General features: G+C 36.8%; 1 protein-coding gene across 4 annotated transcripts in view; it reads right to left on the reverse strand.

Annotated features, from left to right (window-relative positions):
- The window catches only part of LOC103669042 (putative RNA-binding protein Luc7-like 2), a 56,824-nt gene extending 34,483 nt beyond the window's left edge, over positions 1-22,341 (reverse strand). The window contains exons 1-4 of one of the 4 annotated variants that reach the window (XM_040643952.1): positions 21,893-22,341; positions 18,860-18,943; positions 8,808-8,878; positions 7,105-7,199 (exon numbers count right to left, since the gene is read on the reverse strand). In XM_040643952.1, coding sequence (XP_040499886.1) covers positions 7,105-7,199; positions 8,808-8,878; positions 18,860-18,897 — 204 coding nt within the window. In that variant the 5' untranslated portion in view covers positions 18,898-18,943; positions 21,893-22,341. Of the gene's footprint in view, positions 1-7,104; positions 7,200-8,807; positions 8,879-16,057; positions 16,080-18,859; positions 18,944-21,892 lie in introns of those variants that run through there. The other 3 variants (XM_040643953.1, XM_040643954.1, XM_008697368.2) reach the window with 3 other exon arrangements.
- Between the last annotated feature and the right edge of the window lie 2,182 nt (positions 22,342-24,523).

The raw sequence follows: 24,523 nt of genomic DNA on the forward strand, positions 1-24,523 counted from the left end.
CTCAGAAATGATTGGCTTAAGTTTCTTAACATTTAGATCTCTTCAAATGTCACTTTATCAAAACAGTTTTCTTTAACCACCCTGAGTAGCCCCTGGACCATTGTCTGAGACAGTCTTAAGTTACCTAACCATGTTTTTGTCCTAGCAACTTAAATCACTACCCGAAATCACATTATTTCTTTTCAGTTAGCTGTGCGTCTCCCACATCAGAATGCTAGCTCCCACCACTTAAAGAAGAAACCCATGTTCACTTCTGTATCAGTAAGTACTTGTTAAGTGAATGAATGCTGATTTCAGCAATCAGTACCACTCCCAGAAATGAAAAAAAAATCACTTTTTGAAGAGAAATTTTCTGTTAACTTTTACTGTGATTTCTCTTTACTTTCTCCATTCAGACTACCTTCCTCACCTTTTTCTATTTCTTCCTCTTCTTAATTTCAATATTACTTAAATTTCATTACTCCAAACACTACAATAAATACCATAAAAGGGAAAAAAAAGTACCGAAATGTGGAAATTTTACACATTATCCAAATACGTTAATATATATGCCTATATTTTTTGATCCTATAGACCAGTAATGTCTATGGGACAATATACATTCACAGTGTTTTACTATATATGGGTCTAAATAAAATACCAAATCATTTTACGTTCCCTTAATGAGTGAGAATCATCAAACTAAAAAGGATTTCAGTGAATCATCTGTCTTGCCACCTGTACATCAAGGTAAAATTCATCAGTTTAAAAAATATTTCCAGTGATAGAGATTGTGTGACTTTGCTTGATGTTTGTGGTTAATCTAGCACAACAAAAATATTTGTTTCAAGTTTTCACTTATTATCATGTGTTTGCTCTATTCTGTGTTGTCTACACCCTTCAAATGATGCATTTATAACTCCATCCTCTCTTTTACACTAATAGTCACCTCAGAGACACACTAGTTTCTTCAGACTTGTTAAAACAGTTTATAAAACTGTACACATCTCTAAAACAGATCTGACAAGTTCAGGGAACACTCAGAGGATGATCTGAGGTTCTCAGGTAATAATTATTTATTATTTATTTAATCACTGTATGGAAAAACAAGTATGACACAGAAATATGTTAACTAAGTACCAAACTATGAAAAACACTCTGCTTTAACAATGACTTCCAGATCTCATTCTACTTTGCCTGGGAGTAATTGGTCTTTACTATTTTATATTGTTTCAAGATTCATCCTATCAGATAGGTCCAAGATTTAAAATTTGCTTCAAAATAACAAACAAAAGGACATTAAGTGATTATAAATAAGTAGCTATGTGGTAAAGATTTACTGACGCTGGTGTATGGATACATGAAGTTCATCATACAATTCTACTTCTATTTATAGTTAAAATTTTCTATTACAGAAGTTAGAAATTCTTCCCTCAGACTAATTCATTATAGAATAAGAGTTAAAAGTAAAATTAATTTGTAATTTAACTTATAAAGACTGAATATCAACACTGTAGTTCATCTTAACTATATGCATGTACAGTCAAACCTTGAACAACCTGGATTTGAACCACTTATATGGTTCAACCACGCAGGTCCACTTATATGCGCATTTTTCATAGTACAGTACTGTAAACGTACTTTATTTTACTAATAGCATTTTCTCTAGCTTAACTTTAAGAATACAGTATGTAAATACACCCACACACACTATAAACAAAATATTGTCAATTGACTGTTTATGTTATCGGTAAGGTTTCCAGTCAACAACAGGCTATTAGCAGTTAAGCTTTTGGGGAGTCAAAAGTTATAACAGGGATTTATACCTACACAGGGCTTGGCACCCCTAGCCCTGTATTGTTCAGGGGTCAACTGTGTATTTGTATTTAATCATTAATCCAAATAATGGATAAATTTGCTGAGCAACCTTAACTAAAGACAGACTAAACTAGAACAAGATGCTAGAATACACGGTCTCTGGGTCACCTTAAAAAAAAAAGAAAATCACTTCAGGGGAGCCTGGGTGGCTCAGTTGGTTAAGCATCTGCCATCTGCCTTCAGCCCAGGTCATGATCACAGAGTCCTGGGATCGAGTCCCACACTGGACTCCCTGCTCAGCAGGTCAGCCTGCTTCTCCCTCTGCATGCCACTCCCCTGCTTGTGCGCACACCCTCTGACAAATAAAATCTTAAAAAAAAAAAAAAAAAAAAGGCCTAACTGGTAAGACTTAGGTTGCAAAAACTGGCATTTTTACAAATTGGGCAGCTCTAGAAATCTGTCATGTAAATTACAAAGGAAAAAAAAAATTAAGCTAGTTTTCCGGGCTAATGCTAAGAACAATTGTTAAAAAAAAATACTAAAATAGGCCCAAACAAACCATTTGGGGAAGAAATTTTGAGTTTAAAGTATCTAAAGACTAATTTTTTCACATCTGCATGTGGAACTACTGCTATCATTATTTAGATAAGCGACTCAACAAACCCAAGATACTCTCCAGCTCCCTACGTGTTAAAAGGGAATTAAAGTAACTAATAATTGTTAATTTTTCAAACTCAAGTTAGTTTTGTAACAGACTTATTTAGTGTTTTACTTTGGGCGGATTGATTACTCATTCAACAAAATGGAGGGACACTGTTTTAGATGCTGAGGACATAGCACTGCACAAACATCCCTGCCCTTATTATGAAACTTACATTCTAGTGGCTGGTTGAGAAAATTCTGTGGTTTCTTTCTTTATCACTTATTCTGCTTCTCCATACTTTCATGAATCTTTTGCATATATACTATCGAAGAGACTTTAATAAGTTTTAAAGTTCAGGCTTGTATGTACCCAAGTAACCGATTTTAGACCAGCCCTTAAATAGAATGGTTTAGAGAAGTATAATAAAGGACTTTCAATTAGTAAAAACTGCACTTCAGATAAAAACCAGAACCTACTGGGGCACCATAAAATCAACTCAGTCAGAATTTTTGACAATATTCCTACTCAATCACTTCAAAAAGGCAGAAAAAAAATTTTACTTTATCCTTGTCTCAAAGTATTTCTCAATTTTAAACTTTAAATTCGATTTCTGAGCAGTAAAATCTTTTTTAAACAAAATCTCATGGAAAATCCCTATACTTGAAATGTGTAAAAGTCCAGTTGAAATAGGAAAGACTGGCTAGTCCCCATGAACTTAGTGAATGAAATGCCTCCAGGGATCCTTCGGAAACATCTGAAACTCACTGCCCTAAGTAAATGTGCTATCTAAAAACTAACAAAACCCACAAAAACATTTTTAAAGTATTTAGATTTAAATAACTCTAAGATGCCTGTGTTGTACAATATACCGTAATTCTCTGTGAGACAACTGCAAGCACAATTTCTCTGAGCCTTAATTTTTCTCACCTATGAAATGATGACCTTACACTACATGATAGTCTGTCAACCCTAAAATTGTACTATGATGAAGGCTGTAATAAAATCAGTAGTGGCCATTTCTGATTTTAGGACAGGCACATCATGAAAGTATACATTTTCATCTCTGCAGATCTTAATTTCAAGCTTCTGTTACCGTCTCTGCTTTAGATAAAATGCCTCTAAATTATTACTACTACGCATCTTTTTTCCAGATCACAAGAAACTAGATGGAAAGACTTTTTTAAGCACTTTGATGTACTTATCTTTCTTCAGGGAAGATATGTACCAGAAATAATGTGTTCAGGGGAAAAAGAACAACTTTGCTTTTGCCTAATCTGAAAGGGGATGCTGCCTACCGTTTGCACAGTGACTAGAGCAGGAAGAAATTAAGTGTGCCAAAAGGAGGAAAAGAATGAGACTAAAACAAGACAATATTCTCAGCGACTAGGAGAATAACACAAGCCTTTCAAATAAAGCAGCTTCCTCAGTTAGAAGAAAGTCATGCTTCTTATAAAAATCGTAACCCAAAAAAATTTATATATATACAATTATTTTGACTCTCTATTCTACATTTGACCTCCTGTGACTGACTTATTAGCTTATGAATTAGTTATATCAGACTATCAGACTAATGAAAGGTAAAATATTATGGAGCATTTTTCACCAAACTGAATTCCAAAAATATTTCATACTAATAGTCAGTCTTGAGTACATTTTTAGAAATCACATTCTCCATCTCCAAAAATGCCAGAAAATACATTTCTGTGTATTCTTCTGCTAAATAAATAATCTAGGGTATTGGTGAATCATATTCTGCTAGAAGTGACAAATCTGAGGAAAAGGGTAAATTTTAGTTATACAACAAAGAAAAAGCATTCTAAAATCAAGCTACAATTCAGTTCTTCTAACATGTTAAAAAAAGAAAGAAAAAGAGAAACAGGCATTTCAACATAAAGAGGTATGAACTGTTAGACTGTGCCAAAAAAAGTTGTTCTAGAGAGATTGTTGCTAAATAAGTCATAACTCTGTAATTATAAACCATTTGTACACAGGATGACTGTTATAAATAGCTCTTTTCCCTAATAAGAGTCATGAGAAAGTCACACCATGGATGGTTTTGAGTTATCAAGGAGACCACTCTGTGATAACCCTGGAGTCTCACAAAGTCCCATAGCCATCGGTACAAGCTCTGCTTAAATTCTCACAGAAACAACTACTAAATATCATCCTTACATAAGGCAATTCAGGTCTATTACACTGACAAAAAGGAGATATTTTCATCCAGAGTTTCCCTGGCAAGTGCCTACAGAAGGTTTTTTGTTAACTGTTTTTAATATAATCCAAGCATTGTCAATTTTAAGCCACACCATTCAATTCTGTACCATAAGAAAATGTTACCAATTAAGGTAAAATTTTTCTAGCATCATTTTAAAATGTGTATTTCAGAAATGTTAGACTTTGAGAAAATGTGCATCTTATAAATCCACCAGGCAAGAAATTGACAAGATGGAAAGTCCAAGGCCAACTACTCCTCCTTTTTTACTTAACAATAAAAAACTAAGTATTCCCTACAGAGTAGAAAACATGCTAAATAAAACTTGTGTTTGGTCCCAATTTTACTTTAAATCAATAGAACTATGTGACTTTGAATACTCACCTACTACCATTAAGGCTAACTGTGGATCATAAAACAGTTTTAAGATTTTATGTTTTACAGAGAGCACACGCGTGCGCACATACATGCGTGCATGCACAATCAAACAAACAAGCATGGGGGGTAGAGGCAGAGAGAGAATCCCAAGCAGACTCTGCACTGAGCACCAAGCCTGATTAAGGGCTTAATCCCAAGACCCTGAGATCATGACCAGAGCAAAAATCAAGAGTCAGACACTTAACTGAGCCACCCATGTGCCTCTAAACATCTGACTCTTGGTTTTGGCTCAGGTCATGATTTCAGGGTTCTGGGATCGAGCACAACACTGGGCTCTGCGGTCAGTGCAGAGTCTGCTTGTCCCTTTCTCTTCCTCTCTGCTCCTCTCCCCGCTCGCACTCTCTCATAAATAAAATCTTTAAAAACAGAAATAAATGAGCATAACTGCATATGTACATTATAAAACGTAAAGCACAACTACAATGTCAGATTTTTATTATTAATGGCATATCTGAAGAATATAACACTATGTCCATGTCTTGCTATGGCTGATTTTATAGTTTTAAAAAATAAAAAAAACTCTGTCACTCTAATTAACCCTGTTCTCAAAAATTATTTGAAGTGATAATTTAGCCATTAAATAACTGTTGAATTTAATACAATAGTAAATGTGGAGAATCAAAGTATACTACAGATAATTCTGTATTTTACAGATTTCAAATGTTTTATAAGCACAGTAGAAAATTATGTACATTCTAAAGAGCAGAAATGAGGGTTAATTATCTGTCATAGTTCTAATTCAAGTGCTCAGAATCTGGATTATGTTATTACACTTAAAAAAAACTGAGGTATCACATATATTTTTTAATGTAGGCTTCCCCCCCCTTTTAATATAATACAGTTTCAACAGTCTTTCCTATTGGAAAAAGACAGAAGTGTTTCCTATTGTATATGCCTTGATATCTGTTAGACGTATTTAACTTTCCCTATCCAGAAGAAACTACTCACTTAAACTACTTTAACTACAGGAACTCATCATGTCTGAAAATGGAAGTCAGAAATCTTTTCTTCATTTCAGTCATTTCTGGCAAATGAAAAATAAAGCCAGCTAAATGTTTAGCTCCTACTAGTCCTCCTCTGCCATCACATGTAGCCTGTGAAGGGAAACTCTTGCAGTGAGTAATCATTTCAACCAAACCCCAAAGTCAAAAAATCAGATTCTTTGTTCCATTTAAATAGGTCCATCATCATGTGGTTTATCTTTCCAATTAAAATGATGATACTCCAAGGTCAACCAACATCACTAGATACAGAATCTAAATTAAGTGAGCTTTACATTATTAGGAGTCAGAAATATAAATGCAGGGACGCCTGGATGGCACAGTGGTTAAGCATCTGCCTTCGGCTCAGGGCATGATCCCGGCGTAACGGGATCGAGCCCCACATCAGGCTCCTCTGCTAGGAGCCTGCTTCTTCCTCTCCCACTCCCCCTGCTTGTGTTCCCTCTCTCACTGGCTGTCTCCATCTCTGTCAAATAAATAAATAAAATCTTAAAAAAAAAAAAAAAAAAAGAAATATAAGTGCATTTTAAGTGACAACAATACTAGCAAATTAAGTTGTGTGAATTTAAGTATTTACTATTATGTTTTCCTCACTATGATTTCCACAATATAATGTGCACAAATCTAAACATATAATGGTTTGGATAAAAGTCTACTCTGTTCTACAGTAAAGAAAACTATTTTAAAAATCATTCTGTAATTTCAGAACTAAAAGAGCAACTACAGTGTAATAATTGCCTCTATATTCCAAATAAGAAATGCTTTTTCAAAAATTTCTCTGAAGAATGGAAAAAATTATAAAGCAAAGGACAGGAATAACTTTTCAGAGGAATTCCGTTTCTGTAGATTTAAATCATCAACCTGAATAAATAATATAAGGGATGCAAATCCCTCCTCTAAAACGGTTTTTAAAAAATGATTGCATAATAACGTGACAAGGAATTAAGTCTTTATCAAGTAGTTCATTTCTGTAGGATACCAATAATCAAACGATAAATTTAATAAATACGTACAGTTCCAGAGAGGACATCATGGGGACAACAGTTGAGAAGGTGACTCTTGCATACTCTGTCATCACTGAATTTGATTCGTTGACGGGTAGTATCTCCTGTAATATAGGAAAGTTAATAACATTCAAGGTTAGACAACTGGAAAATACTTATTTTCTGAGAGCCCTACTATCACTAGCTTTTTGTGTGTGGCTATACACACATATATTTATTTATAAATCAGCTCAAGAGGGATTAGTTTTTTTTTACATAATATCCTATAGAAAAACTATTTTAGACATGCAGTTGCAGTATGTGTACTGCAAATGTAATTCAAATAGTCAAAGTGGGAAAGCAATGCATTCTGTTAAAGTACTTCAGAAAAGCATAGGATACAGAGCAGGAATGGACTTTAAAGATTATAGAGTCCAACTCCTTCACATTGCAGATGATGAAATTGAGGCCCCAAGAGGTTAGGCGACTTGCAGCAGACCCACTAGGAGAGTTTCTATTGGTATACAATGTTCCCTACTTGGCACTAAGCACAGATTTATTTTGTAATTATTTACATTAATTGAAAAACATAAAAAGTAATCTTGCAAACATTGCATACACACTGCGAATCCCCACTGAACCCCAGACGCCATTTCTTCCACTATTTTGTTCCAGCTGAAGTGTCTCCCTTTTGCTGCTGGGATGAGTTAGAGAGGGTAGAATAGCGTGTTTAAGAGTGTACAAACCTGGAAGAAGGACTTACACACCAGTCAGACAAAGGCACATTGCCTAAATGAAACGTTAACTTTAATGCCTCCAAAGGTACCGTACCTTCAAATTTTAGGTGGTCTGTGCTACATATGGTCAAACTGGGTACATTTAAATTTATTCTGTCTTCATATAACACGATACACCTCCTAAGCAAGAGAAGCATCCAACCTCCTAATCAAATATGCCTATCTAACTCAAACTTTAAAGAGTCTAAGAAAAAGAAAGGTAACTAGCTCTAGTAACAAAATATAGATGTTAGTTACAATTTTTTTGCTTAGAATCTCTTTGGGAAAAAAAAGGAAAAAAAAAAAAAACTCTTAAGGGCATTTTCTTCTACATAGGATGATAAGCCCTAAGAAATGTAGGTGTTTTATTTTAGCCTTAAATTGGTATCATCATTGATGAATGAAAACCTACTGATGAATTACTGAAGCGAGAAATGTTGGTACCAAAAGAGATTGTAAATACCTCTGTACTTCACATGATGCTTGGGGCACTCCAAAAACTCATCTAGGAAGTGATTCAATTATTTATTTCTGTTTTTCACATGTGAATAACAAAAAAGTTAAGCCGTTACCCCTTTCACATGGTCTTATTTTGAAGAGCTTAATGCAAAGTCAACTAAGTATGTCATTTTTAGGTGGGGTAAGATTTTGTTCAAATTGTTTTAACTCCATTAAAAAAGACTTAAAAACATTCTTATTTGCAATCAGGGTATATAAAATTTAAGAAAAGTAATTTATAGCTAAATGATAGCTTCAGAGCAGTTCAACAATAGGTTTTCTAGAGGCTAGTCTCTAGTTAAAGTAGGTTATTTTTGACACCACAATTTGGAATAAATCATTTAGTGTTCACGCCTGCTACTATAATAAAGGTTATTTTGATGGTCCTTTTTTCCTTTTAAACACAACTGCTTTTGTTCCACATTCATTAACACATCTGAAAAGTTAGTGATAACTCACGGCTCGGCGAATGCGGGGCCTTTCTGACACTCCCTTGCAGATTGAAGTAGGCAGGCATAGATACATTGAACCTTTACAAATAAAACAAGGGGCCAGATTGTTCAGTTTGTATAGAATAGACTCTGCCAGCAATTTCAATACAGCATCTAGAAGTACATGTTGACTGTAAAGATTCTTGTATATGAAAACAAAAGTGAACAAAATCAGGGTGTTTTATTTTTCAAAATATTGACTTAACAAGTGTAACCCTACAGAAGAATATGACTGACCACAGGAAAAAGTCCAACGCTGGAACTCAGGGAAATGGTCTCTGGGCCAACTGAAGTTTTTAAAAAAAATGCTTTTTTAAAGATTTTATTCATAAAGACTTTGGTGAGGGCCTAAGTTCACGTCAGAATGGGATTATGATAAGCTAGCACCAGAAGGGCAATGCTATGTATTAGAAGTTTCTTGCTTACTGGCATGTAATAAAAAAGGTCTTATTTTTAATCTGTACCCAAATTATGCTAAGAAATTTAAAGATGATGTAGCTTTTTTAAATAGGGAAAAAAAAAAAAAAACCTTACATATCTTGGACTCTCCCTACTACAATATCTAAGCTTTTTAGCATGCAACAACAGTATTGTTTCAATGCTATGTCAAACTAATGGCTCAGTAATATTATAAACCAGGCCTTAGAATAAAGTCAAGGTTCTTAGAAGTTTCACTAATCAAACATTTTGTGAAGTAGGGCGACTGTTTTTGCTTTCAGAAATCACAACATTAAGTCTAATATTAAGATACATGTGCCCTGAAGACACAGCTATCAGGTAAAATATAAACAATTCCAAATACAAATTTAGCAAACATTATCCCTGATGAGCTCTTACAAAAAGCATACTTCTATAAATGCCAAAAAGCATTTTAAAGTAACTTCTCACTGCATAAGAATGGTTGCTCTATAAACATTTGATAACTGCAAACACAATAAATACAGCTATCAAATACCAGCTTACACATTACAAAAACCTTTAAGACCATGAAATAATAAAACTGGTAATAATTTTCAGATACAGAAATATCCCGAGATGGACTAGCAAGTAAGTATCTGTTAATTGGTATTTTTAAAGTTTTACTTAAGATATTTAAAGGTTAACATCTTAAAATAATTTGGCTACATTACCATGCAGTATTTAATAAATTTACTCGGGCTTATGCCATGAAACATGTAATTTAGCTAAACCAACAAAGAATTTTAAAATAAAAATACTGGTAATTTTGGTTTCTATCACGGTATCTGGCCCAAACCATGTTTTTCAAAAGAAACTAGGTAAAACAGTGCCCTTTGGGGGGGGGGAGGGGAAAGGCAGACTACAATTAATAGAAAACAATTATGAATCAAATCTTTTAATAAAAAGAACTACTTATGAATTCAAATACTGTATCTTTGGGTTTTCTGGGCATATATTCATATAAAAATAACCTGAGTTAAAAAAAAATTACTCTTACACTAACATTGGATCCAAATCACAGAATCAAACCTATTAGTGCATATATCCTCTGTGCTAGTCAATGGGGTTACAAATAGGCATGTAATTGCAAGCTCTCTACCTTTGAGGAGTCCATGATGTTGATAAAGAAATAGGACATTTAAATCAAATAGCAAGTAATAAAGGTAGCATGACCCGAATGCCAAATGGATGTCTAACAGTAGTACTTCAGGAATTCTAAGACTAAAATGGCCACCAAGGATGGAGAGGTTAGAAAAGGCTTCATACAAAAAGTAGAAGCCAAAATTTAAAGAAAAGATAGGACTCAGACCACAGAAAAGAAGAACATTTCAAACTGGAATATCATCTTTGACAAAGCTTATAAAGGCAGAAAGGTTTAGGGAATACTAAATACTCCAAGTCAAATTTGGCTTTGGCAAATGGCTACACATGGGGGAATAGCAAAGCTGGGGCCAGAATAGTATTTTCTGGGTAAAATCTGATTTCTTAATTTTTTCATTTTTTTCTTCAATCCAGATTTTAGTGTGTAAACAAAGTTTAAAAAATAATGGGACAGAGATTAAACCAAGTTATCTGAGTTAACAGCAATACAAAGTCCTACCCATAAAAACATGAAGGTTTCTCTTCCCTGTAACCTCTACAGTAATTAATTAGGCTTTGTACGTAACTATAATCCAAGTTTTTAGAATTAGCAATTTGATTTAGAACTTTGGTAGGCAAAATGTTCTTCATTTGAATGGAAGCATCAAATTTGTTAATATTTACTACCAAGCAACTAACTTCAGAGTAACAACTTTCTTTAATTCTCTCTTTGGTTCAACCCCCTCATGAGTTTCATGAATTGTGTAATTTGCATTTGGGAACACCTGAGTTGCAAGTGTACAATAAAAACTGGAATGCCTATTATTCCTCTCAAAGTTTCTCGGCAAGTTAACAGGGCCTAACGTGGTACTGAGGCAGTTTCACTTGGGGAATACAGATAGGCCACTCTAAAAAGGCAGCTCCTCCCCCAGACTGTACTCAAATATTGCTATGCTCAAAATCCCCTTCAATCTGTTGGGAGGGAAAAATAAGCCCACTGTAAATCCCAACACCACTATTTTATGGTCCTGCCTCTTCTGAAACTGACTTAAACTGTAGTAGTAACACTTAAAATTTCAGCCTAGATGGTATTGGACATCATTTTACATGGTGCATGCTATTTTCCCAATACCCGCCCCCTCCCCTCCAGTGCCACCCACCCTCTCCCTCCCATACAAACAATAAATCAAATAAACTTTCATAGATTTAGGTGCTATTTTAAAAACATCAAAATTTTACTTTACCCATTCTCTCCGATGCTCCCTGTATTTTTTTAAGCTGTGAGTGGATGACCATGCTATGTGATCAACAACTGTGAAGGCTAAGCAAAAGTGAACTGAGTTTAGTATTGTAATTAAAAGAACCTTAAACTTTGTAATATTTGACATATATAATGGTATGCGGAATCCTTATTTTACTGCATATTATATCAGGCATTAATGGCAAGCAATTTATAAAAACAACTAATTAGTATTTCTTTCGTATAGAATTAGCTTAGAGCTTAGCTTAGGGAAACAGAAGAAAACTCAACAGCACACAAAGCAAACGGAAGCAACCCCTAGCTTATAAATGGGGCCAAGAGAGGGAAAGCCCTCCCATATTCTCCAATGTAACAATGAAAGCCCTCCCCACAGGTACACTTGTTAGGGGCCAAGTGTCACCACTGGCTTAGGACAGGAAAGGCACATTCCCTCTGAAATAAAATCCATACCCCTTCAGTGAAAGGAAAGCAGAGCAAAAAAAAAAGGTGTATAACCGATAGCTTAAAGTTCCTCATTTCCTTGTGCCCTCTGAATCATCAAATGCAGAGAAATGTTTCACCCTCTTATTACCACTTCTTATATCAGCTACTCAGTCCACATAGTAACACAGCAACTATATAAAGACCGGTGGCCAATTTCTAGTCTAGCGCAGGGCAGGAAGACACTTGTCCTGTCCCAGGAAACCCTCGTCTTCAGAGGTAAAATGCTGCACAGTGACTGCTACACTGAAAAACCAATGTGATTACTTTTACACTCTTCTCAAAGTTTCTCATCAACTCTACTAACTTCTCCCACCTACCTTTGCTGTTCCTTTAGAATTCAGCCTAAAGCTCATCTCTAAGAACTCATTTGTAATGATCCTTAAAAAAAAAATCTATTACTCCAGGTAATTGTCAATATACTTAGTTTAATGCACTGCATAGTTATACAGCTCAAAATATAGCATTTCTTTTGTAAAAGGACTCACTACCATGTTTTAACATATTATGATTATAGGTGCTTTGCAACAGTTAACACGACGTGACACATGTCAAACTTTTCAGTAATGTATTTTTTACATAAGGAAAGAAAGAGTACTCAGACAAAGGTGGCAGTGGGAAAAACCAATTATGGCATTGTCTCTTCCAAATCAAGTCACTTCTATCTAACAGAACTTATAAAGTCATACCAAGTTAGAAAATTTCCTTTCCCCCAGAAAAATGCAAAAATAAGGGTCCTATATGGCCCAGAAAGGCTATCCCTCTTAATCTTCCCATAGGGCCCTATAGATTTATAATTACAAATAGGTACTACTATTACCCTATCAGAAGCCCCAAGACAAGCCTAATACTTAAAAAACTGCAATGCTCATTGTAGAAATTGCTAGAACAAGTTCATTCTTACTGAATATAACAAAGATTAATAATGTTAAAATAACTTTTTAAAAAATCTACCAGTCTACTTGTTTATGAAAATCCATGTAACAAAATTATAAGGAATGAGACATGGGAACAGCCTTGCTATTAGGTGAAAAAGCTTACAGGATATTTAAGAGCTAACAGAATGGTGATAGAAATGTGAGAACAGGAATACTAAAGTAGCTACATTCCAAGGGCTCTATTCCACCCTTCGCCACAACTATCTTCTCTCATTACACAAGCATAGTCTTGGCCACTGGCAGGGGTGGTGGTAGAATATATGCTGTGGGAAATATATCAACATGTTTCTCCTTTTAAAGAAATACATTAGAAAAGCATGAATAAACGGTTACCTAAAAATTAAGTTCTAAAAGCAGATTATATAGAATTTGTTTTATAATACATGTCATGAAGGAAAGTCAGTTATTAAAAAGTTGCAGCCTGCTAAATTTTCTATTTTGATACTTACTTTGCAGAGCTGCAATTCTGATACAGTAACACTTGTACTGGGGATATCTGGTGCCTTCTATCATCCAGAACTTTCTCTACACAAAATTAGAAGTAATGAAAGCTATCTCTGGCTATGAAGAAATAGCTGAAAAGAACCAAACAGAAAGTGATTGGCTGATTTACCAAAAAAGACAAATTCTCATCAGTCGGCTATAGCTATAAAAGCTAAGCAGAGCCTCCCCAAATCAAAAAATAGTGAAGAAAAGAAATAATTAAGGAAAAGAAATGAGAATACCAAAGGACAGAAGTGACAGACAACTCAATGATAAAGGAAGTTAAAATGAAAAACAGAGATTACCATGAAGGAGACTGAGCCTTACGACTACTGAAACGACACAGCAGAAATACTGTGTCATGTTGAATACACATCAAATTCACAAGGATTGCCTCTGGGGAAAGGACTGTGACTGTGAAGGGGAACAGAGGGACTTCATTTGTAATGTTTTGTTTGTTTTTAATTTGAAGAAAATATACAAAATAATATTTGTTCCCTCCTATTGGTGTTTTGATAGTCTTTTGTATTTAACAGTTTTTGCAAAATTAGACCCCTATAATCAGCATCACAGAATTTATCACTTAAACATAACTGCTCATGTATAAACCTTCATTACCCACTAGACTTTCAGTCCCTAAGATTAGTGTCCTATGTCACTACTTTATCGCAGAGACAAAAGACAACAGAAACAAATGTGTCCATAATCTCTAAGGAAAGGAAGAAGTAACTAAAGCAACTCAGCAACCTGGGGGTATTCAGGAAAAGAAAGATTCTATTCCTATCAACAATTACTATACCCTAAAGCACATCAGCCAGTAAATACACAGAACACCATGTCTAGGGCAGTATCCCTTTAATACTATCAGGCAAATTAAATAACATGGGAATTTCTCAAAATATGAACGCATGGTTTCCAGAATCTGAGATGAATCAACCATTTTCCTAGCAAGCATGTCCTGCTGTTCCCCTATCCACAACATAAAACCACAGACACCTCCCCCATAGTTTGTTGGTTATTTTTTGTAAGTAGCCTTTCCCATAGCCAGGCACCTTTTCACATTCCCATTGTGAAACAGCTTGGTGAAATCCTGCAGAACTGCTGGCTACCACGGGCCAAAACGCTATTAGAGAGGTGAGAATTCAAGCTATATGAGGTAATTTTACCCTGTCGGGCTAGATGAACCTCTCTAGAGACTCCTAGATCTCTCCATCTCACAGGTATGTATTTCTTCTGGTCATTCATTTCTACTTCAGGGCTTGGGTATGTACAGTTCAAACAGCTTTTTCTTTCACATGAATAACTACAACAGTATTTTCCAAAGTATGAGATTTATACAGAAGATGATTTTAGGTGTTATCTGATTTCACCAACAGGATTTCACCAACATTTTAAACACCACTGAATCATTTAGTGATTATTTATCATGATTAACTTTAAAAGTACAGGATGAAGTCCATCTGGTGCTTAACATCTAACAAGTTCTAATGTTTAGCACATGTGACAAGAGTCTAAGCTATCATTTTTTGTTGTTGTTTAGAGTCTAAGCTATCTCTTAAAATACCATGTTGTTCTCACTGTATTTTCCTGGTGACATAAATTTTCATTTTACAATTAAATTTTTAGAAAGTGAGTTGACATGAAGAAAATACTAAACAAACAGAAAACAGGGTTAAAAATAGTCGAAGTGGTATGCGTGACTAACATTTGGGAAACATTTATCTAGAACAGTTTCTTAAATTTTAATGTGCATCGGAGTCATGTAGAAGGCTTCTTAAATCACAGATTATTGGTTCCAATCCCCAGAACTTCTGGAGCTGGCCCAAGAATTTGCATTTCTAACAAGTTCCCAGGTATTGCTAAAGTCTTGGGACCACACTTTGAGAATCACTCATCAAAACAGTGGTCAACAAGCTCTTCCTGGGGCGCCTGGGTGGCACAGCGGTTAAGCGTCTGCCTTCGGCTCAGGGCGTGATCCCGGCGTTATGGGATCGAGCCCCACATCAGGCTCTTCCGCTATGAGCCTGCTTCTTCCTCTCCCACTCCCCCTGCTTGTGTTCCCTCTCTTGCTGGCTGTCTCTATCTCTGTCGAATAAATAAATAAAATCTTTAAAAAAAATAAATAAAAAGCTCTTCCTAAAGGGCCAGACAGCAAACATTTCAAACTCACCAGCCATATGTGTCTCTTGCAACTACTCAACTGCTGTTTTAAGGCAAAGTAGCAATAGACAGTAGGTACACAAATGGACATGGTTGTATTCATTTAAAAGTTTATTTACAAAAAGCAGGTGGGCCAAAATGCCAATCCTGATCTAAAATATACCTTCAAATAACTAAAAAAGGGTATACTGCGTAATCTAATAGTAGTACAAAATAAAGAGGTAATGAATAGCTAAGTATACTATAGATACTATCCAATAAATATCCAACTTATTTTATTGAAAGGTAAAACTTTGGAAAGTTTAACTCTGAAAGAGAAAACTGAAGTCTCAAGAAGATAAAAACAGAACAATTTACCATGCATTCAGGAGACATGACAAAAGACTCAGCAAGGGCAGCTGGTTAAATTCTTTTCATGTTGAATCACACAGGTCAAACATCACTGCACATGGTTCACAACTAAATTAGAACATATGGATCAATATCTAGTGAGCTTTTTTTTTTTTTTTTTTAGAAAAAACTTAAAAGACTCCTTTCTTTAGCCCATGTTGAACAGCAAAATATGACATTTATTCAGTTTTTACAAAACTACTCTTCTCTATAACCTCAATCACCTTACAAAAATTGACTGATGTATTCTGGCCTTGCCTTCCAATTTCTACCCTAGTGGCTACCAGTGCATGAGAATTTAAACCAAAAACAAACAGAATGACTTTTCTGCTGGTGCTGAATTCATAAGATTCCTGTCAGAAATGTACCCTCTCTCTCGCTCCCTCATTCTTTCTCCAGCAAAATATTCCAACTTTCTTCATCTTCTTTTTCTACAACTTCTTAGTAGACTGACTGAGCTGGTTAGAACAATCATTTCTATTTCCTCGTAGACTATACTAACAGCCCTGGGCTTTTAAGATTCAACCCATTTCATGTACCTTTCTAGAATTCCATCCGTGAGGAGCATCTGCCTCATTTACCTAGTTTGCCCACACTTAAGGGACCTTCATTTTAAGCCATCTACCTATCTTTGCAACCCCACCACTTGCCTGAACTCTTAGCAACTTTAAGCTTTAACGTCTGTTCGAACCACCTGGTATTGAACACCATTATCTGACTCATTAAAAGACCATGATCCATGACACCTTTCCTGCTACCCACCTTGAATATGCAGCTTACCACCATTTTTCTTTATGTGACATGTTATCCAAATCAAAGCATTTATTTGCTGCTTATAGAGCTTATGCAAGTGATAGACAAAATGATTTTTTTTTTGTTTCAATTTTTTTCTATACCCAAAGTAAAAGAATATCTCACAAGCATAGGCTTCCTTGAGGAAAGCTAAACAATTGTAGAGAATCCAAGGACAAAACAAGATTATATGAAATGATACTATTACTGTTTTCTGGGCTGCTCTGCAGACAGAAATATTCAGAATTCAAAATGCAAAATTAGTTATTAAAGTGTGTTTAAAACAGACTCACCATATGGATGTTAACAGAGCTTTCAGTGTTTTGATACGCCTAAACCTCTGATGAAGTCAAATATTCACCAAAACTTATTTAGCCTGATGTTTAACTACTATTTAACTTTATTTCTGCCAAAATTTCTTATGTTAAAAGAATTTACAAACTCTGGAGTAAGATATGCCCCATTATTATTTTTAAAAATGTGTGCTTGTACATTAAAGGCTATGCCTCCTTCACTGAAAATGAACAATCCAAGTAGAATAGAAATGGCTTACAACTGACCAAGAAATAAATATGGCTCATTATGCTAATGAGAAAAATTAAAAAAAAAATGCTCTCAATGTTGATGACAAGTCAAGGAACACAGATTACAGTAAAGATGACTTTATGAAGAAAATCCACTGAAGAAAACACTACCTCTATCTCTGATTCAATGATTTATTTTGCAGAAAGGCAGCAATGTCATACTATCCTACAGGTTCAACAGCTATGTATCATTAAACTTATATTAGCAACAAGTAAATGATTTTCTGAACTCTGTTTTCCAGGTTACCTCCTAGGATGAGTTTTAATTTTACATTCTATAAAACTACTATACAATGTAACTAATCAGCAAAAAATAGTAAATTGGGACTAAATGTACTCTAATAAACTAGGAAGTACATCATTGTATGTTTGGAAAGATTATTCTCAAAAATAGGCACAATTATCTGAAAGCTTTAACTTGCCCTAGACATTCCCTAAACATAATGGGCAACTAACGATGCAATAAAATTCTATTCTATATTCTACATTCTATTAGTCCAATGGTCGTTTGGGACATGAGGCTGGGGGGAGGGGTGAATAAGGGGTGATTGCCATTCCCGGCCTGTTTTAACCTTTCAGAGATGATCTCTGCCATTTAAAGATTATAAATAATTAAAGAATATGGAGTCCTCAATACTCCTTCTGTAAATTCCCTGGTTTCTAAACTTCAGATATAATCTAAATTTATACCCTCAATTTTAATTCCTATCCCTTGCACCTTGGCAGGCCTTTTAGGGGTCAGGACCAGAGGCTTATAACCAAATTCTATTTCCTGGCAAAAGAGCTTTAGCTAAGGGACATCCCTGCAATTAAACCAACTCAGAGAAAGTAACTACAGTCTGTGCAAGGATACTGAGTTCCTCCAACTGTCACACAGACAATTCTCAAATTGCTGCTTGAATTTTCCTTTGCTGCTCCTCCCTACTTTCAAATGGACTATGTTCAGGGGGAAAAAATTATCCCTCTCCCTTCTATTAATGCTAACAACTACAACAGAAAGGTATTTATAAAGTTTAATTTACCTCAAACTTTAGATAAAATAACATACTAATTTATATCTACTTATGGTTCCTCTCTCCTAAAAAAACTTAAAATATATTTATTTTTCAACATTTTTTTAGTGTAACATAGGAAATTATTTGGTTTCCCATTTAACAGATTATTGATTTAACTTGAGGCAAAAAAGGTTAAGTGACTTACCCAAGATTACAATTAGAGGTACAGGTGGGGCTAGAAACCAGGTCTCCTGAGTCTCAGCCCAGGGCTCTTTTCCTTAGCCCATGATGCCTTATCAGAAAAATCCAAATACAGTCAGACCCCCAGTTACATGGGTATGAGTTACACTGATTCACATATACAAACTTTATATAGTGTGACCAATGTTTCAACTCACGCGGTACCCTGCTTCCATTTATGCAGTATGCCAGGCATCGGCACGATTTTCAGTGGCACACAGGCGGTTGCCACCACCAGGGCCCTAGGCAAAATTGCAAAGAAGGCAAAGTTTGTCTTTGGCCCTCCCACCACCCTTATGCATTCCTCTCCCACCTCCTGGTCATCCCCCTGCCCAGCCTCCCAGCACCATCATGCTGCCCTCTGGTTGTCCAAAGCCCCCCACTTCCACCACTCACCCAAGACTGTCCTTTCTGGGAGTGCCCAGTGATTCAAAATTACCTCTCCATTTCCCTGACACTAAAATTCCCATTTCTGAGAATTTCAATAAAGCTTAGGTTATCTATATGATTAACTGAATTAAGTAACTCAGAATAAGGTAATTTTAATAGACTTACATCTCCAAAGAGTTTAAAAAGGAACTAATTAAAAACTGAGTTGGGAGAGCGGAATAAGGAATAAATATTTTTAGTGGTGGAGGAGAAGGGGAGGTGAAAGGGAAACAAAATTTTCCCAGTGCCCTAGGCCTCTTGTGCCACTTCAGATTCCCTCAAAGACAGGACACTAAGGGTAGAGGAGGGATTACTGCAAGAGGGGTTATTGCAACCTTGAGTCCCACTGCCCCAGAAGACAGTAGTTGTTTTATAGTCAGTCTCTGGGATGATTTAAAAAAGGGGGGAGAGGTAGAGCTGCCTTAAACACACCCTCCCCTACCTACCTTTTCCATCTCTCTCCCACCTCTTGGATCCCCATTTCCACCTCTTAGTGCCAAAGACACCCAACACCATTCCCTGTAAGCTGTTCCTTTGTCCAATACAAAGCTTTCCATTATATGGTTTTAAATTATATGGTGTTATTCAGGAACGTATCCATATTCCCCTACCCCTGGATAACTTGGAAGTTGACTGTATGCTAAAAAAAGAACAATCCTAATTATTTTAAAGGTCCTGAATCATAAGATGAAATATGTAAACTCATTATCTGGTAAGGAAAAGAAAGTTCTGATTCTTATCTTGTATACATAAAAGAACTAATATGGATATCTAAAAAAACATTCATTTCTTTTCCTTGAAAGTAGTATGTTTCTTACTTCTGGCCCAACACAGCAGTGAAAATCCAGTCATTTCAGTTAAATAATATCGTGGACTCGTTAACATGAGTTCATTGGTAAATCCTCATAGTCTGGAGGCAAAAAAAATCCGGTAACATACACATAAAAAAATGTAAATTTATTTGTATACAAAGCAGAACGGATTTTAAGAAATCCATGTTTCTGCTGACTACACACACAGGAATATATGTTTATATATATATATATATTTAAATGTAGCTTTGCAATACTAGATTGGCTACCTCGTTTGGAAATTTATCAAGTGATACAGGTGACAGCAGTTACTTTGATCCAACTACCCTCCCAGTAAAATTAGAAAATTCAATCCATGCGGAAGGTACCAAAAATGGTATCCATTTAGGATTAAAAGGTTCATGTAAAATCTTAAATGATTTCCATACTTTTATTACAAAAATTTGTTATTCTATCAGCTAAAATCCTGAATTAGGTCCCTTCCCAATACCATCTTCATTATGGAAAAGGAGCAATGTTAACACATGCTGCAGTTATAAAATAACCATTGTTATCTAACAGTGAAAAATGAACAGGTAAAAGTTTCTCCAGGGGCATCTTTTAGTAATGTTAGCTTTCAAGAGTTTACTACACAAAATTCATTTCCTTCCCAATCTTCCCCTCCTCTCCACACAACCACAAGTAGGTTTGCCACTTCCACCTGTTCGTCTATGTGACCTATGAAGACAAGTTCTCAATATGGGTTTTTATTAAAACTTAACTGTGAACCCTGAAAAGTCATTCTCTGTATGTACTGCGAAAAATATTTGAATCCAATAAATATTTTTTAATCTACTCACATATTTTGCTGCAAAGTATTGAAGAAAATTACAAGAACAACTGTTAAAAATGTGTGGCTTTTCCCTTACGTCAAGCAATTTAACTTTTCAAGAAAAAAGCATTTAATAGCTAGGAAACAATCTGTCTAAACAAGCAACATATATAAATAAGCAAGTGTTTTGCTTTTAAGAAAGTACTGAACTAGACCTTTCCTCCGTATTAGCATGGATTTAAGATCAAGTTGATAATACATTATCATCACCAAAAAAGCAACAGCATTTCATCTTTTCATTTAGAAATTCTCTTTATGACAAAAAGATCCGCATTTAGTAATTTGCTACACAAACTCTAACCTAAGTGCCTAAAAGGATCGTTGTTTCCCTCAATTCTACTTCACTGGGCACCACATTTTCAAAATGGTTCTATTTGGGGCACATGCAAGATTTGTCAATATTTACTGAACAAAGCTTCTATTAAATTCTCTAACAAGATGGAGGTCTCTCGGAAAAAAACAGGCCATAACATTTTTCTTTTCACAAAATGGGGCCAAACATACCCACTTCAAGAAACCATGGTTTGGGTCAGATTTTCCCATAAGAAGAACTGTTTCTGTGGGGATCGAGAGTGCACTTCTGGGATTGGGTTCATAGTGAAGGTTTTCTCCGGACCCAGGTAAGGGGCGGGAGGTGGGGGTGGGGCAGTTCTCTCTGGATGCTCTGGAGGGCGGCGGCGAGGGATGATCCCAAAGCTCTGGGTTAAGGAATTAGTTCAAGGGGCGGAGGCTTTAGCGGTCCACCTGTATCTAATCAGCCACAAAACGGGATGGCCGACTACGGCAAGAGAGACGTGGGCTTTCCCGTCCCAGACAAGTCAACATATCTCAAACTCTCCTTTCTGCCTCCAGGCCCCGCCTGACCCCATTGGCAGCAGTTCCCGCCAATCCGCTCGGTCACCGCCCCCCAAGGCCGCCTGCCCAGCCCTGATTGGATGGGACGGGAGCCGGGACCTCGTGTTACCAATCCGGGAGCCCCTTACTCAGCCACACACGCAAGCCCAGGTACGCCCGCGGAGCCCCTTCCCCTCGCTTTCCCCATCCCCTCCCCCACCCCCAGGGCACTGGCAGACACTTACCGTCCCGGGAGGTGCCCATCAACTGGTCCAGCATTGCGCGCATCTGGGCCTGCGCCGACATGGCGGCGGCGTAGCGAGCGGGCGGGGGTGGGGCGCAGACCGGGCCCTTTCGGGCGGGGGGGACAGGGGAAGGGGTGGGGGAAGGTAAGACGCTGTCTCAGTTGCCGCCGCCGCCGCTGCCTCAAGGCGTGTGGAAAGGGAGCCGGAGGGCTTGTAGGAAAGTCCGGGCTGCGCTCCTCACGACGATGCGTAAGTAGAAGGCAACAGCCCCCGAAAGCAACCCTCGTTCCCTCACTCTCCGTCGGGTCTTGGGACAGAAGCGTTACAGGCTAAGCAAGCTCTCGCCTCCAACACCGCCACCCGCCAGAAGCCGTCAGCCCCCCCTTCGAGCTCTGACGCCGCTCGCCGCCACCGTCGCCGCGACGTGAGCGCGCACGCTCCTCGCGCTTAGTTGTTTCCCGCGGGGGCTCCACCAACTGGCGTCCAACTGTATTTGCTCCACCCGCTCCGCCCGGCAGAGGTCCCACCCTAACGGCTCTCGGGCGCGTGCACGCGAGCTTCTCCCGCCCCTTTCCCCCAGATCTCGCGAGACTCTGGTTATCAAACGACCCTCGAGCCGGATCTGCCCGAGGCGCCAAGCCTCACGTTCCCAGCTGCAAGTGGGCTAGGGTTGCGCGGCACGCTGTGCTGGCGAACCAGACCCAAATTAGCAAATGTGCCAGAGGGTTACCCCGAGTCGAAAGTAAGTGGAGGCCTTGACCGTCGATTCGACTGAGGTTAGCAGTCTTAGTAGCTAATACAGGAGTATTTCTAATAATTATTCATTGGCCGATTAACTCGTTTTCAGGGGCCCACCCAGAATATTGTACGCTCAACCTTTTCCCCACTGCTGCCTTGACTTTCTACAAAAGGAGCCCCGGAGATCTGACATCTGGGTCGTTTCCCTTCCTCTATGCACAGAGCCGAAACACCGCACCCCCCCCCCCCATTAGGATAAATCAAGTTCAGGAAGTATCACCTGAAATTAATACACTAGGAAACATGATCTAACCCATTCGGATTGATTATCATTATTTGTAACGGGACGCTGTTAGTCTAAATTTAGCAGTAATCTCAGGAAAGGTGATCTTGTAGAAATTTTCTTTTTTTCCTGCTTAAGAGGTAAGTTTGAAGAGTAAGGCCTTTTCAGTGTTATCAGCAGCATTGACAGTGGGAAAGGAAGCCTGTGTGTTCCATAGCTTGGCATCACCTTGGATTCAAAATCTTAGTCGACTGATGGCTAACTGGGACCTTCAGCAATTTATTTTGTGATCTCATGTTTCTGGATCTAAACACACATACCTTATAGCATTGTTATGAGGAATGAATAAGCTAACAAAATGCCGAGCTTGATACTTTGACTTTTTCGCAAAATATTAATTCCTTAAAATGAGACATAGGTACTTCCTAGATACTTGGAAAAGAAGTAATGGCAAAAATTTTTCATTAAAAATTTATGTGCATTACCCTGGAATTTATAATCTATTAGCAAAATTAGTAAAAAATAATAATCATAGTCCCAAGATCCCTTTAAATGCACATTGGGCCACCTGGCTGGCTCAGTAGAGTATGTGATTCTTAATTTCAGGGTTGTGAGTTCAAGCCCCACATTGGGTGTAGAGATTACTGAAAAAAAAAACAAAACTAAAATGTATATTGGGCCAATAAAATTTTTTAAATTACTTTGTCTTTTGTAACTGACAAAATAGTTTCCCTCCAGTTATTCAAAGAACTCAAAATGCCAACACTCCAAAACTATGAATATCATTGAAAACAATTTACAATAAAAGTTTACAAATCATTCTGTCCTAGAGGGAGGTATATTATATATACATATATACAGTATGATCTTCTGAAAAACAATGTCCTTAGGAGCGAAGTAGACTAACATGTTGAATAATTAATGTGTTAATGAAGAGAATTTGGTTTTTACTTCCTACTTTTCTGGTTGCTTACATTTTAAATGGGTCTATTAAAAACAGCATATAGTTGGTTTTTTTATTTAATCAGATACTGTCTTTTAATTGAAGCATTCATTTATATTCGTGTGATTACTCATATGTTTGGGCTTAATGTTCTTATTTTGTCTTTTGTCTCATCTATTCAGTTTTCTCTCCTTTCCTGCCTCCTTTCTAATCATTCCATTTTCCCCCTTCTAGTAGTTTGGAAGTTTTATTTTATTTTTATTCTTTTGGTAGTTACCCTAAAAGTTATAATAGGCATTCTTAATACCTTTTCACTTCCCCCAGATAATAAAAAGAACCTGGAAAACTAACTCCATTTAACCTCTCCTAAAGTTATATACCCCTGTTATCATGTGTTTTAGTTCTATGTTTTTTAAAACCAAACTTCCCATACTGTTCATTTATTTGCCACATTTTTTTTCTCTTCATTCCTTCTGGAATCTCTGCCTTTCCATCTGGGATCGTTTCCCTTTTGTCTGAAGTTTAAACTTTAGGACAGCAGTCAGCAATCTACAGTCCACAGGCCAAATCCAGCCCACTGCCCATTTTTCTGAATAGTGTCATTGGAGTATTGCCAGGCTCATTCATTTACTATTGCCTCTGGTTGCTTTTGCACTACCACAGCATT

Source organism: Ursus maritimus, unplaced genomic scaffold, assembly GCF_017311325.1.
Source record: "Ursus maritimus isolate PB19 unplaced genomic scaffold, ASM1731132v1 scaffold_3, whole genome shotgun sequence".
Classification (NCBI taxonomy): Eukaryota; Metazoa; Chordata; class Mammalia; order Carnivora; family Ursidae; genus Ursus; species Ursus maritimus.